Source organism: Gopherus evgoodei, chromosome 1 (assembly GCF_007399415.2).
Source record: "Gopherus evgoodei ecotype Sinaloan lineage chromosome 1, rGopEvg1_v1.p, whole genome shotgun sequence".
NCBI lineage: Eukaryota > Metazoa > Chordata > Testudines > Testudinidae > Gopherus > Gopherus evgoodei.
The window spans coordinates 3,341,855-3,356,532 of NC_044322.1; the positions used below are offsets into that span (position 1 = coordinate 3,341,855).

Here is a 14,678-nt window from a genome sequence, read left to right on the forward strand (position 1 = left end):
TGACCCAGGAGTGGACAGAAGAGCCCTGCTACCTCTCAGGATGGGGGGTCAAGGTGAATGGACGTTGTGGGGGAGAGACGCTGGCTATTTCTGACCAGGGACTGTTCAATCACAGTTTCCACTACACCCACCTGCATCCCCAGGACTACTCAGGGCTGTTACACTCCTTCCTTGGTTCCTTAAGGGGTCACGAGAAGCAAAAGAAATGCGCTCTCTGCTCTGTCGCTGACTGCATCGTACCCAAGAGATGGCTAGCGTAGGCCTCTGGCCAAACACGGCCACGAAACACCCTCCCACGCCTGCCCTGCCCGTGGCTAACGGCTCAATGGCACACTAGAGAAGGCTCCCTGCTTCTCAACAGAAGGATTAGCTGTCCTCCATGCCCCCTCTTCCCTGCGCTGCTGGGGTACTCCCCCTCCCTAGATATAGCTACGTACGTACAAACATTTAAAATGAAGCAAAGCCTGGCCTGATCCGGAGATTACTGCACACCCAGGGGACCCTGGCATCCCAGGAGCTCAAAAAGAAGACCACTCTTCCACTGCAATCTAAGCACGCCAGGAGAACAGTGGTGGCAGCAGAAGGTGATGTTTCTCAGCCAGAGCCCTGTGCACATTGGGGGAGAGGTGGGGAAGAGCTTCCCCAGTGACTGATCCACCACACAACTGTTCTACAGGAGGTGAGTGCCTGGCCAGCCGCACTGGTCTCCACCCCAAGGGAAGCTGCTTGGTAGTCGCTAAGCCGGCCTCATGGCTGGGCAAGGTCGACCTCCCTAGGGATGTGTGGGGTGAGGGGCAGTTCAGTCCGGGGGCTGCATCATTTTTCCTCTTGGTTACTGCTAGAAGCACGGACGAGATGGTGGGTTGCAGGCATGGCTCCGCCGAGTGTCTGTTTCGGTACTTTCGTCCAGCCTGGGAGAATCTGGACCTTCCCGGAGGCCTGGGGGGGTCCACCTGGCTCTGCGGACAGAGAGAGGAACCTTGGAGACAACCAGCTAGGGAAGGGGGCGGAGGGGGAGAGATATTTGATGTCGCACACAATGGCACACGAAGGAGTTGGCAATGTTTGTTTGTCGCGGTCCATTCCCGGTCATTAGAACAGGTTTGTCTTGAGCACGTTGGGCTTCCTGTGGAAGGAGGAGAGGACGCCGGAGAAAGGTCCTGGCATGGCCTCAGCTGGCTGCCATGCCTTTAGGAGCTCTGCCGTGTTAGTGGCACCATTGCTGGTGCTGACCCCTGGCCAGATGGGAGCCTTTAAGGACTGGGTGGCATGGCTGGGCCCGAGGCCCTGCCCCGTGCCGGGGCTGGGGCTCAGGCTGCTCCCGGGGCTGTTGAGGCTGCCCGTGGGGGGCAGTGAAGCGGTGCTGTCCGGGGTGGGGCTGCAGTTGGATTCCTTGGACTCGTCGTCTTCTGAAGAAGAGCGCGGGTCAGATTTCTTGTTGGCCGAGGAGCTGCCATTCACCCCTTTGGCATTTGCTGCCCGTTCTTGCTTGCGGAACTTAGCGCGTCGGTTCTGGAACCAAACCTGGATGGGGTGAGGGGTGAGACGGTGACCGGAAACGGGAGGGGGGACAGAAAAACCAAGTCAAGCGAGGAAAGAGGGATCTACCCACAACCTAGTCAGCTGTCTCTTGAGTGATGGAATCACAGTGAGGCTTAATAATGATTTCACTTGCACCTCTATGGCACCTTCCATCTGAGGATCTCCACCCAACCACCTATACAAATCCCCACTTCTTGATCAGATTTCCCAAAGGCAGCAGGGCCTGGATCCTCAAAGGTATTTAAGCACCTAACTCCCATTGACATCACTTGGAGTTAGGTCCCCAAATACTGCAGTATATTGAAAACCATATTAAAATGAAAAGCTGGTACTTTAAATGAGCTGGGTATTTTCCTGATCCTGCTTGCAGGCTAGAGGGCTCTGCAGGGAAGCGTGCAAGCTGCCTTAGCTAGCAGCAATTCATCTAGAATAAGATGGAGTGAGTTGTGCCTCTGCCTCTGTGAGCAGCCTGCTTTCTCTCTCTCTTTCTCTTTGGTTCTTGTGTTTTATCCCTCTGAGTTCTAATTGATAAAGCAGTGTTATGTTGTAATCTCCCAGCCAAGGATTTAGGTTTTTCTCTAACTTCTCCTTGTGCGTCCCATGAACATAACAAACGCCTCTCAGGATCTGGGACTAGGTTAACGGAGCTGCTCGGTGTATCTCGGGACGGGACCGGCCACTTTTGTTCTGGGCTCTAAAGCACCATGTGGCACAATAGTGATAGATGTTCATCAATGGTGCTGATGGGCATTTCATTCAGTGCTGTCTTCTCTGAGGTGGGCTTTGCATCGGGAGTGAGTTTAAAGGAGGGGTTTGAGTGGAGATTGGCTGGTTGTTGGCCACGCAAGGCGATTGTATTCACTGTTAAATTCTAGTCTTTTTTCTTTCGTGTTGGAAATTTACCAGCCATTCATTTCACAGACAGATTGTTGGTTCTTTTATTATTATTATTCTTGGCAGTGGTGCCAACTCTCACGATTTTCATAGAATCACAGAAATGTCAGGGTGGAAGGGATCTGGTGAGGTCATCAAAGTCCAGCCCCCTGCGCCAAGTGGTTCTCAATCTGCAGTTCGCTTGTGGCCCAATCAGCACACAGCTGCGCCCATGTGACATCCTCAGGGCCATCCAGGTGGTATATACAGTGTGTGGATGTGGCCCACATAACTCAGAGAGAGCTGCATATGTGGCCCACAATGGCAAGTAGATTGAGAACCACTGGCCTAGGCTATCCCTGACAGCTGTTTGTCCAACGTGTTCTTAAAAACCTCCAATGGTGGGGATTCCACGACCTTCCTTGGAAGCCTGTTCCAGAGACAACAACCCAGGTTCTCCTGTTAGCTAACCTAAATTGCCCGGGCTGCAGGTTAAGCTGGTTGTGTCTAATTGTACAGTCAGTGGGCACAGAGAACAACCGACCACTGTCTTTTTTATAACAGCCGGTAACATATTTTTCTCCGGGGAGGTGAAATAACTTGTCCCAGTCTCACAATAGGTGATTTTTTTCCCCTTAAAGCTCCAGTTCTGGGAGTCAGGAGATTGTGTGAGAATCTGAGCTTTCTTTTTAATAAGGCTAGGAAAGCTGCAGGCAAATAAGATCCCAATTTTTAAAAAAAATCGACCGATTTCGGAGCCTGCTATCTGATTTTTGAAGGGTTGGGGGTGGCACACCTGCATTTGTATTGCAATAGTGCCAAGAGACCACCCCCTGCGTGGACCAGGTGCTGGGTGCACCAAGAACAAATTCACGGGCTCTGGCCCCAAAAGCTTATGCTCTGGGCAGTCGTGTGGCACGGGGGAGGGTGAGTTTTCGCTGCCCATGCACTGACTGCCAGTCCTGGGACCTATTTATTGGCCCTTTGAGCCTGAGCACCAGATTCTCCGTTCACTGATGGAGTTTCCTGGATTTTCACCGGCGTCGCTGAGAGCAGAACTGGCTCCAAGACATGATCGTTACGGTTACAGCAATGAAAAGGCCTTTCCTTCTCTCTGCCTCTATTCTTAGTTATTAGTATATTCCGGTAGCACCAGGAGAGCTCAGCCGAGGCCAGGCCCGCTTGTGTACAGCCCCACACCGAGTCCTTGTTCTGAAGCGCCCAGTTCCGCTCGCTCTCACCCCGTGTAAATCTGGAGTAACCCTGAATGGGAGGGGAGAATCCAGCCCTTTGTCTCCTGTCTCTGTCCCTGCCCGTCTCTCCTCCTCAGACCCATTTTGATGCCCACCACTGAAAAAGAAAATCTCAATTTACTAGCATTTCTGCTCCTCCTTATATGTGGCCGTGGCTTTTTTCCGTGGCTGGGTTAGCTGACTGTGTGTGGCTGTGGCTCCCTCTAGTGGTCGCCCCAGGGGCTGATAAGTGGTGGCTACTCACAACCAGCAGCCCCTTCAAATCAAGTGCTAAAGCTGGTGCTAAAGGCCCTAGCTCTGCGCCCTGCAGCACCTGGCCATAGTTTGTGACACAGAGACAAGAGCTTTGCTTCCTGAGCCGTTTGTCTGCTCCTACTGCTTATGCTGCAGCCGGCAGGCTCAGTAACGGCACAGTCATCTCACAATGGAGTTAGGAGGCTGTGATGGCTTCAGGTAGGGACTAGAGAGCCAGCTCTGGAGCCAGATTTGTTTGGGCCGAGTGACAAGAGCCTGTTTTCTAAGACGACCTGGAGCTTGGCGCAGAAGTTCCCCGCCATACGAGGCAAAGCGGAGCCACCAAGTCACTGCTCACAGGGCCCGCAGCCGGCATGGCCATTTCTCGGCAGCTGACTCCGGGGGAAATCAGCTGCACGGGGCTGAACGGCACTAAGCCAGCATGGCTCCTCCAGGCGGATCAGCCGCATGGCATCTGCGGGGTCTGCTGGCCCTCAGATGGGAAACAAGGGCAGGCAGTGATCAGCCAGGCCGGGCCTGCTGCTGAGACCCACTGTCATGCCATTGTGCCAGAACAGCCGCTGGCGCTGGGTGTTTTACGAGATGAAATTCGCGAGGCGAGGGGTTACCCCTCCCCCCACCTCACCCTTCTGGTCCTAATTTGCACCACTCTTGGCAGGCTCAGCAGAGAGAGCCAGGACAAGGACTGGACGGGCACAGGGACCTGCTGGGACTGTGTAACCAGCTCCTGACGCCTAATTAAAGGCAGCGCTCAATGAGGAGCCTGCTGCAGGGGGTCCAGCGGTTTAGGGAATAAGCATGAGGGTCAGGAGTTGTGGGGTCTATTCTCAGCTGACCTGCCACCTGACCCTGGCTACATCCCTTGCCCTGCTGCTGCCTCAGTTTCCCCATCTGTCCAACATGGATAATGGGCCTTGTCACCTGGGTAAAGGGCTTTGAGCTCAGTGGATGAGGAGCACTAACCCTAGTCTGGGTGTCCACTGGGCGGTGCTTTGAGGCCACTTAATGGGGTGGTCCCTTCGGCACAGAACCAGGGGCTGCTGCCCAGACATAAGGCCCCTGCACTGTCAGGTCAGCTCCTTTCCCCAGTGCTTTGTTCCCAGAAAAAATAAAAGGCAGCTCCCTTACCCCAGGAGCAACCACTGCCAGAGATGATCTCCTGATTCTCCTGCCTCCCCATTCACCTCTCAGAAGCATTGAGCGAGACAGACCCAGGAGCACGTCCCCATGGTCCCTGCCTTCCAGCCAGTGACAAGTGGTTCTTTAAAGCCCCACTCGCCTCCAAGGGAGGGGCACACCTGCTGAATGGGTGTGTGAATGGGGCAGGTATCTGCTGTTGTACTGAAACGCAGAGACCTCATCTGCGCCAGGCTCTGCCGAAGGGTCTGACGCCCTGGGACAGCTCAGGACGGGATAATTCATAAGTGGGCTGAGGTCACATTGGATTGATACCCCGAGAGTTCACAGGGCAGGAGCTCAGGAAAGGCTACCCCTTCAGAAAGTCATTGCATCTAAGGCCTGCCTAGAGCCCAGGCCTGAGAACCAACCCCAGGGATTCTGGCACCAGGCCCACAACTTTGGATGGAGCCAGAGCATCGCTTTTAGAAAGCCAGCCAGTCTTGATTTAAAGACGTCAGGGGATGGCGACTCCATCACATCACTAGGCAAGTTGTTCTAAAGGTTAATTACCCTCCTGGTAGAAAAACGGTTCACCCACTGCACGTGGTTCAGGAAAGCACTTGCTTAGGGTTAAACGTGCTCTCCTGAACAGGAATATGCTCCTGTACTGGGGCCTTGAACTGCAGGCTCCTAACTAGGGATGATTCTCTTCTGGAATCTTTGGGGCAGGACCAGGTCTTCCCATGTGTCTGTGCAGTGCCTGATCCAATGGGGCCCAGATCTGACCAGCTATATGGCAGAGGTAAACCCAGGAGTCCTGACTACCGCTCCCCGTGCTGCATAATGCTCCATCACATCTAGTGACTTATACAGCTCAATCCGAGCAGCTGCTAAGTATTTATTCTCATATCCTCGTATTCAGCTTCAACATTTTGATGGGGTTACTGGCCTCATGGCGGGGGGGAAGCAATAGATGTGATGGCTCTTGATTTTTGCAAGGCTTTTGAGACGGACCCACGTGACAGTCTGGTCAGCAGGCTAGAGAAATGTGGTTTAGCTGGAATTATTTGGTGGTTGAACACGTGGATGAAAAACTACATCCAAAGAGGAGTTATCAATGGTTTTCTGTCAAACTGAGAGGACGTATCTAGTAGGAGTCTGTCCTAAGTCAGGTGCCAGCCAATATTTTCATTAATGACGTGGATAACGGAGTGGAGAGGATGCTTATAAAATCGGTGGCGGACACCAAGCTGGGAGGTGTTGCCAGCGCTTTGGAGGGCAGGGTTAGAATTCAAACTGACCTCCACACCTTGGTCTGCAAGCGACCAGATGAAATTCAATAAAGACAAGTGCAAAGTACTACACATAGGAAGGCAAAATCAAATGCACAGCTGCAGAACGGGAAGTAACTCGCTAGACAGCAGTAGTGCTGACGGAGAGCTGAGGGTAATAGGGGATCACAGACTGAACACGAGCCAATGCTGTGATGCAGGTGCAAAGAGGCTGATCTCATGCTGGGGTGTGTTAACGGGAGTGTCCTATGTAAGACACATGTCCACTGAAGGTCAGACAAGAACTAATGGACCTTAATCTGCAGCAAGGGAAATTTAGGTCAGATATTAGGAGAAACTTTGCGACTCTAAGCGTAGTGAAGCTCTGCAATAGGCTTCCAAGGGAGGTGGTGGGATCCCGTCACTGGAGGTTTGTAAGACCAGGCTGGACAAAGCCCTGTCAGGGTGGGTCTAGGTTTGCTTGGCCCTGCCTCAGCGCAGGGGACTAGATTAGGCGACTTCTCAAGATCCCTTCCAGCCTGACATTTCTGGGGTTCTATGTTATAAACCCACCCTGGGAGGTAGGGAAATCCCATTTTGCAGGTGGGGAACTGGGACCCAGAGACCCCCAGCTGAGGAAAGCGATGCAGCACGTGCTTAACTTCAAGTAGATTTTAAGTCCCAATGAAGTGAATAGGACAGAGGTACCTGCTTAAAATTAAGACCCTGCTTAAGAGCTTTGTTGAATAGGGGCCCTAAACAAAGGAAGGGTGAAACAATGGTTAGCACATGCAACTGAGTGTTAGGACTCCTCCATGCCACTAACTCACAGTGTGAGCTGGACAAGTCACGGGCTTTCTCCTTGCCTCAGTTTCCCCATTTGCACAACGGGGTGAGGACACTGTCCTACCTCCCAGGGATGGTGTGAAGCTTGACTCCCTGATGTCTGTGAGCCGCGCTGAGATCCTTGCATGGAATGTGCTCCATGAAAGGGTTGTTATTTATTTGTAATAATAAACGCAGGCGACTCTGCATTTCAGGGAAGTGCTGTGTCATGAATATCAAGCCCCATCATGGCTAACTGGGCTGGGCTGAGCTTACCTGGACCCTGGCTTCAGTGAGGTCGATCTTCAGCGCCAGTTCCTCCCGAGTGTAGATGTCTGGATAGTGGGTCTCAGCAAAGACCCTCTCCAGTTCCTTCAGCTGGGAGCTGGTGAACGTGGTTCTGATCCTTCTCTGCTTTCTCTTCTCGTTGATGCCCGAGGGGTCCGAGAAGAACTTGTAGGGAACTGAAGGGGAGAGAGGGGGAGAGACATAAGGGGGAGCTTTACTTAGCAGGAAAATGCGCGAGGGTCTGAGAGCAGAGGGTGCAGTTAAAGGGCGGACTATATCTGTAGCGATCTATAGATGATAGATACGGGAAGTGACTAGCTATTCACAAAAGATTGTCTCCTACTCCCAATGACTTGGGTTCCTAACTCACTTAGGCTATTCGGACACTCCCAGCCTTCCTATCGTTCGGGTGCCAGGAGTGCATTCGCTGTTATTACATGCTTCACTCCGGTTTCATGCTGCTGCGCTTGCCTGTTCACCGCATCTGGCTTGTCTCCGATTCTGGGCTTTCCAGGGCAATAGCGTTGCACTTGGGGTGTTTGTAGTTCAGCAGGAGTGTGGCACCGGCGAACGGTTGTTGCCCTCTGGGCTGTTAGTTGGTTCTTGTGCAGATTTCGATGTGAGCAGTGAGGGCGTTGCTAATTACTGGTTTACGAATATTAAACAGGTTATTAATTGTTACCTCGCTGTTATTTGTAGGGTGGCTCCATTTGTAAGTAGCTAATTATTTCAGAACGAAGTGGTCATTGTTTGACTTGCTATTTCGGAGCGCGCGGGCTAGTTCTCTGGTTGATTATTCATTCAGTCATTAATATGTTGTTACATTTTTGCCTTTACCAACCCCCCCGCCCCCCAATCGCAGCAGCATCTGCTGCGGCACCGCTATCCCAGAGTCGGGAGCTGTATGCACAATATCCGCCAGGATCGTGTCTGCAGCCTTTGGGTAAGGGCAGGACAATGTCTTTGCTTCGGTGTCCTAGGGAAGGACTCGGCCGGAGGCAGAATAAGACCCCGGCTCTCGGAAATACCCCGAAAGCCCCGCACCAGACGGAGACGGGAGCGAACGGTTTAAATGGCAAAATAGCCTTGTTACGGGTCGGCCTCGCTAAAGCGAGAACGGTGACAACTGCAGCACGGGGTCTGCGGTGTTGTAAACGGGGAGTGTGGCCCGGGAGCGGCACTGCGAAGTCACGGCTGTTCACACGGCAAGAGACAGATCACAGGGAAATACAATGAAAAAGAAAAAAGGTGGGAAACTAATTACAATCGCCAGCAACTTGGTCCAGAGAGAAAAACATGTTTAATACAGGTTCAGTTACTAAGTAGGTAGAGAGAGAGAGAGAGAGATACACAGATAGATACCGTGTATGGGGATAGATAGATAGATAGATAGATAGATACGGTGTATGGGAATGGATGGATAGATAGATAGATACGGTATATGGGGATAGATGGATAGATAGATAGATACAGTATATGGGGATAGATAGATAGATACGGTGTATGGGGATGGATAGATAGATTAGATTGTATGGGAAGAGAGAGAGATTATAACGAAAAATATATTTGTTTCTACTGATAAAATATATACTTGGCTATATCTAAATGTGTGTCTCCGTATAGCTGGATATTTACATGTATCTCTTGCTATCGATGCGGAGATAGATGCATATCATGTACGTGTCCCTAGTCTGTATAGCTAGATGCATATGCATCTCCCTGCTCTCTATACACCCAGGTTTATAGCTACGGATCAAGACTGGCAGAGGTCCAGCAGAAAACAACAGCGGAAGGTTGCACCGCTTTGAAGTTATTGGCGTCTGAAGTCTCTTGTCTCCTGTAGTGTTTTCTAAACAGCGCAGATTTGGGCTTCCAACCCTGCGCAGATTTTGTGACCATGTGTATTAGGAATTGTACCTAAAACGAGAGTAAGATCTGTTTCTACAGGAGGTGGCCGAGGGCTGGGTTTGTATCTCGGCTGGCGAGAGACCCTGCCGCTGGAAGGAGATTTCAGGATTTTTGTTAATTACCAACACCAGCCGATCAGTGACAAAGTACCACGAAACTGACCAGGAAACGTTGTAACGCATCGGCTTGGCTTTGCAGTGAGCGCTGGTTTATTACAGCTGGGCTCAGGCGGATGCGATCCCTTCCCGAAACAAAACAAACCCCTCAAGTCTCGAAATTAATAATTTCAGGGGGAAAAATCTAGAAGCCATTTCTGCAAATATTAAATTAGATTTCTTGATCTAATCCTCCAGTTGCTGTAACCTGATTACCCATTAATTTGTTTTGGCTGTGAACATAGGGATACGGTTCCTTAACTTGATTAGACGCCAAATCTTATATCTTTATAACTGCATTTTGCAAAATTGGTTTATACCTTTTTGTTAAAAAAAAAGTGGTGGGGGGGTAAGGGGGAGCCAAGCCGATATAAAGAGATCGGGTGGCAGATTGCTGCGCAAAAAGCCCTCAGACCTTTGCCACACTTTTATCTGTTCAAATTTGCCTAGATCCTCCGGGTCCCCTGGAGACCCTTCTCTGGCTCGCTAGCACCTGGGCATCTCGAGAACTTCTAAAGCGCCGTGTCCAACTCGTCCCACCCTGTCCCTGGCTCCAGGGTCACTGGCCTCGTGTCTTTACCTGTGGAGTAAGGCGAAGGCTGGTGGTCCCTCAGGGCCCCCAAGGTGCAGTTGGCCGTGCTGAGCGGCGGGCACCCCGGGTTGCTCCCAAAGCCGGTCCTGATGGGGTTGTACTGGAAAGTGTTTGCCTGGCTGCAGGAGTTGAAGTCCGCGTAGGCAGAGGCTTCCATGGCGGCCATGCAGGAGTCATAGGAGTTGAGGTAGGAGTAATCCATTTTGTACATAGAGGAGGTCACAGGTGGATGGCCGGAGAGCTCGGGGGAGGGAGAGAAGCGAGGGCACTACCGGAGGGGTTGGTCTCTGGAGTCCGATTCAGGGATCCAGCCTCAGCGCCCCAGGGTCCGGCTGCCACTCGACCCCCTGTTCCGAGCTCTTGGTCCTCCTGGCTCAGCAAGTTCCTGGATGCCTGGAGAAGGTGCCTCTCCATGCACCCGTCTCCCGCTGCTCGGAGACCGCTGCTCCCGGCTGGCGGGCCCTGCCGCCGTGTAATATACGTGGCTGGAGCTGGGGAGACAATGGGGAAGGCGTCGGTTGGTTTTGCATGACAATATCTCCGGAGTCTATCGGGGGCAGTAGGAACGGGGGGAAGCGCCTCCCACCCCTGAGCATCACGAATTCAGCCCTTAACCCTTTGTGGCGTGCGGGGCGGGGCGGGGGGGTCCTGCTGCTGGAGCCGAGAAACCCCAGCTTGAGCTGGGCCTCCTCTGGCCCAAGCAGCGCAGCGGAGTGGATTCAAAGCCCCTTCCCTGCCCCAGTCCGCCCTGCCTGCGGGGATGGGAGCAGCGAAAGGAGCTCGCCAAGATCCAGGCCCGCCGCTGGCCCTGCGGGGTTAGCCCGGGTTTTAAGAGCCCCAGAGGCGCTCGGACTGGGGGCTCGCCCAGGGCACAGGGCTAGGGGACCAGGCGGGAGGATCGGGGCCAGCCCCCAACTCGCCCAGACCCCTCTGAAAACGGAGCCAAGGAAGGGGGCTGGTGCCAGGGGCTCACACGGGGGCCTCCCCTCCCCATCGGGTCTAACACACTCCACAGCCCGTTATTTCCTGCCCGAGCCCCAGAGGCAGCACCCCCGGGTCTCCCCTTGCGGTCCTGGGGGGTCTCTCCCCTCTCGGACCCACCCGCCGCCCAGGGCTGCGCCGGAGTGGAGACCCGAACCGCTGACCAGCCATGGAAACCCAGGAGCGGCGTGGCGGGGTCGGAGGGTGTGTGAGAGCGAGAGCGGCCCCCGGATCGCCCCCCGAGCCGCAGCGCCCCCACTCCACGCAGGGCTCGACCCCCCGGGGCAATGGGAGTTTTCGGACGGGAGGAGCTCGGGCGTTCAGGATCGGGGCCTGCCGCGGGAACCCCCCGGCCAGCTCGAAGTTAACCGCTGCCTGCTGCTCCAGCGGGTGGGGAGCCCCTGAGCCCCCCCCCCGCCCCTCTGCTGGGTGAAGCTACCCGCGGGGCCCCTCCCGCCCCACGCAGTGTTAGAAGCAAAGTGCAGCTTTCCCTGGGGCTGGGGGCTCCTGCCCGGCGGGGCTGGGAAAGGTGCTGGTTAGCGCCTCTGTCCTTTCCTTCCTTCCTAGCGCTTCTGTCTTTTCATTCCTTCCTTCATCCTTCCTTTCCTTTCTTCCTTCCTTTCTACCGCCTCTGTCCTTTCCTTCCTTCCTAGCGCTTCTGTCCTTTCCTTCCTTCCTAGCGCTTCTGTCCTTTCCTTCCTTCATTCGTCCTTCCTTTCCTTCCTTCCTTTCTAGCGCGTCTGTCCTTTCCTTCCTTCCTAGCGCTTCTGTCCTTTCCTTCCTTCCTTCGTCCTTCCTTTCCTTTCCTTCCTTTCTAGCGCGTCTGTCCTTTCCTTCCTTCCTTCTTTTCCTTTCGTCCTTCCTTCCTTCCTAGCGCTTCTGTCCTTTCCTTCCTTCCTAGCGCTTCTGTCCTTTCCTTCCTTCCTTCGTCCTTCCTTTCCTTTCCTTCCTTTCTAGCGCGTCTGTCCTTTCCTTCCTTCCTTCTTTTCCTTTCTTCCTTCCTTCCTTCCTAGCGCTTCTGTCCTTTCCTTCCTTCCTAGCGCTTCTGTCCTTTCCTTCCTTCCTCCATCCTTCCTTTCCTTTCTTCCTTCCTTTCTACCGCCTCTGTCCTTTCCTTCCTTCCTAGCGCTTCGGTCCTTTCCTTCCTTCCTCCATCCTTCCTTTCCTTTCTTCCTTCCTTTCTAGCGCGTCTGTCCTTTCCTTCCTTCCTAGCGCTTCTCTTTTCCTTCATCCTTCCTTTCCTTTCTTCCTTCCTTCCTAGCGCTTCTGTCCTTTCCTTCCTTCCTAGCGCTTCTGTCCTTTCCTTCCTTCCTCCATCCTTCCTTTCCTTTCTTCCTTCCTTCCTAGCGCTTCTGTCCTTTCCTTCCTTCCTCCATCCTTCCTTTCCTTTCCTTCCTTCCTTTCTAGCGCGTCTGTCCTTTCCTTCCTTCCTAGCGCTTCGGTCCTTTCCTTCCTTCCTCCATCCTTCCTTTCCTTTCTTCCTTCCTTTCTAGCGCTTCTGTCCTTTCCTTCCTTCCTTCATCCTTCCTTTCCTTTCTTCCTTCCTTTCTAGCGCGTCTGTCCTTTCCTTCTTTCCTTTTCTTCCTTCCTTCCTTTCTTTTCTCCTTCCTTTCTAGTGCTTCCTTCCCTTTCTTTATTTTCTTTTCTAGCGCTTCCTTCCTTTTTTCTTTCCTTCCTTCCTTCTTTTCTTTTCTTTTCCTTTTCTAGCGCTTCCTTCCTTCTTTACTTCCCTTCTTTTCCTTCCTTCCTTCCTCTTTCTCTCTTTCTCAGGCGTCTCTCCCCACCTGTACCCTCGGCTCCCTCCTTCCCAATCCGAGATGTCTAGAAAATGAGCCCCCCCCCCCCGCTCCTCCACCCCCCTCCCCCACAGTTTGGTTTATTTCCCTGCTCTGGCTTCCCGGGGTTTGGTTTCGTTTGTGCTGTTCCGGTTATTCAGCCTCTTCCCCACCAGTCCCCCCCCGCCAAGACTCCTGATTATTTGGGGGGGGCGGGGGGCTCTTGTGTTTTAGTCCCTGGATCGAGCCGAGCGGGTTTGGCTCGGGACACACCGCAGCTATTCCCGCTGGCGCAGATCCGGGGCTAATCGGGGCAGGGAAATTGCGATGAAAACAAAATCTGGCCACCCCCGGCCCCGGGATAGCGGTTTTGGGGACGGACCAGTCCTAGACACGTTCCCCCAACGAACCCCTGCCCCGGGGGGCGGCAGATCCACCCGCCGGCCCGCGCCGGGAGACACCGGCTCGCTTCCCATTGGGGGCGGGAGTGAGAAGTGGGGCTGTTGGGGGGGGGCAGGGGCTGGTCTACAAACTCGGGCGGGCTGGGCTGGGCGGGGGGTTAGAGCCCCCCCCCCCGGACACCGCCTGGGCGGGGGTTAGAGTTTGGGCACTGGACCAGCGGAGTACGGGGGGGAGCGGACTCGTGGGGAGGGGGGTGCGGGTGTGGATATAGCTACAGACACACTGGCCTGTTCGGATCCCGGCGGCAGGAAAGGGCCTTTGGGAGCGGGGCAGGGACCCTGGGGTGCGCTGGGCACCGGAGTAGAGGCTATTTACATGGAGCATTGGGGAGGGGGCTAGATCCGTGGGGGAGGGGTCTGGCTGGCTGATATCTGGTGGGGGGTATATTTGGTTATTCGGGGGGAGGGGGGCATGAGCCGGTTCCTGTGGCCATTAATCCCTTTCAGAGACAAACCTCTCCCGTCACTCAATCGTCCCGCTAAACAGCCCTGCTCTGCCCCCAGTGCAATCAGCCCCCTCCCCCGGCGCTCCCGGCCTCCACTGACACACATCTACCGAAGGGAGAGGGGCCCACGTGCGGGTGGGGGGAGGGAGCCCCGGACGGGGGGGGCGGTGAAGGGCCGGGGAGCTGAAGGAAGAGCCCCCCCCCCCGCCCCGTGCAGCGTCTCGCCCTCTTGTCACTTGCAGCAGCCCCCGTCTCCCCGCGTGTCTCATGTCACGCGTGGCGGTGGCTCCGGGCGGGGCGAGGGGCGAGCTGCGCCTGGCGCAGCAGGAGGCTATGGACCCCTCCCTCCCGCCCTGCACCCTCCGCCCAGCGCCGCAGCCCAGCGCCCCAGGCTGCTGTGCCCCCTGCGCCAAGCGGGAGCGGGGTCGGGCTGGCTCCAGCGCCAGGGAACGAGCTGAGCTGGAGCAAGAGGACACGGGGCCAGGAGACTGCACCTGACCTGAGGCCCAGGCGGAGCTGGTGGGCGGCTCTGCTGCAGCCAGAGAGGACAGTACAGATATTGCAGTGCCACCCTGCACCCAGCACGGCCACTCTGCGCCCATTGCACCCAGCCTGGCCAGCCTGCACCCACTGCACCCAGGCTGGCCATCCTGCACCCACTGCACCCAGCCTGGCCACCTTGCACCCATTGCACCGAGCCTGGCCACTCCATGCCCACTGCACCCAGCCTGGCCACCCTGCACCCACCCTGCACCCATTGCACCTAGCATGGCCACCCCACACACGTTGCACCAGCACGGCCACCCTGCACCCACTGCACCCAGCATGGCCACCCCACACACATTGCACCAGCATGGCCACCCTGCACCCACTGCACCCAGCATGGCCATCCTGCACCCAGCATGGCCACCCCACACACATTGCACCAGCATGG

General features: G+C 54.9%; 1 protein-coding gene across 1 annotated transcript; it reads right to left on the minus strand.

The window, feature by feature from the left end:
• Nucleotides 1-1,092: 1,092 nt before the first annotated feature.
• On the minus strand, nt 1,093-10,292 carry PHOX2A (paired like homeobox 2A). The gene is made up of 3 exons (XM_030550775.1): nt 10,070-10,292; nt 7,415-7,602; nt 1,093-1,524 (listed from the first exon to the last, which is right to left on the minus strand). Exons 1-3 carry the CDS (start codon nt 10,290-10,292, stop codon nt 1,093-1,095), a joined length of 843 nt encoding a protein of 280 aa, XP_030406635.1.
• Nucleotides 10,293-14,678: the final 4,386 nt, after the last annotated feature.

Bases quoted from the DNA above. Each gene is read 5' to 3' on its own strand.
- PHOX2A (XM_030550775.1), bottom strand. From the start codon at position 10,292: ATGTACAAAATGGATTACTCCTACCTCAACTCCTATGACTCCTGCATG. The intron at 7,603-10,069 runs GTAAAGACACGA...TCTCCCCTTCAG, and splicing joins GCCTTCGCCTTACTCCACAG to TTCCCTACAAGTTCTTCTCG. The intron at 1,525-7,414 runs GTAAGCTCAGCC...CACCCCATCCAG, and splicing joins TCACTGAAGCCAGGGTCCAG to GTTTGGTTCCAGAACCGACG.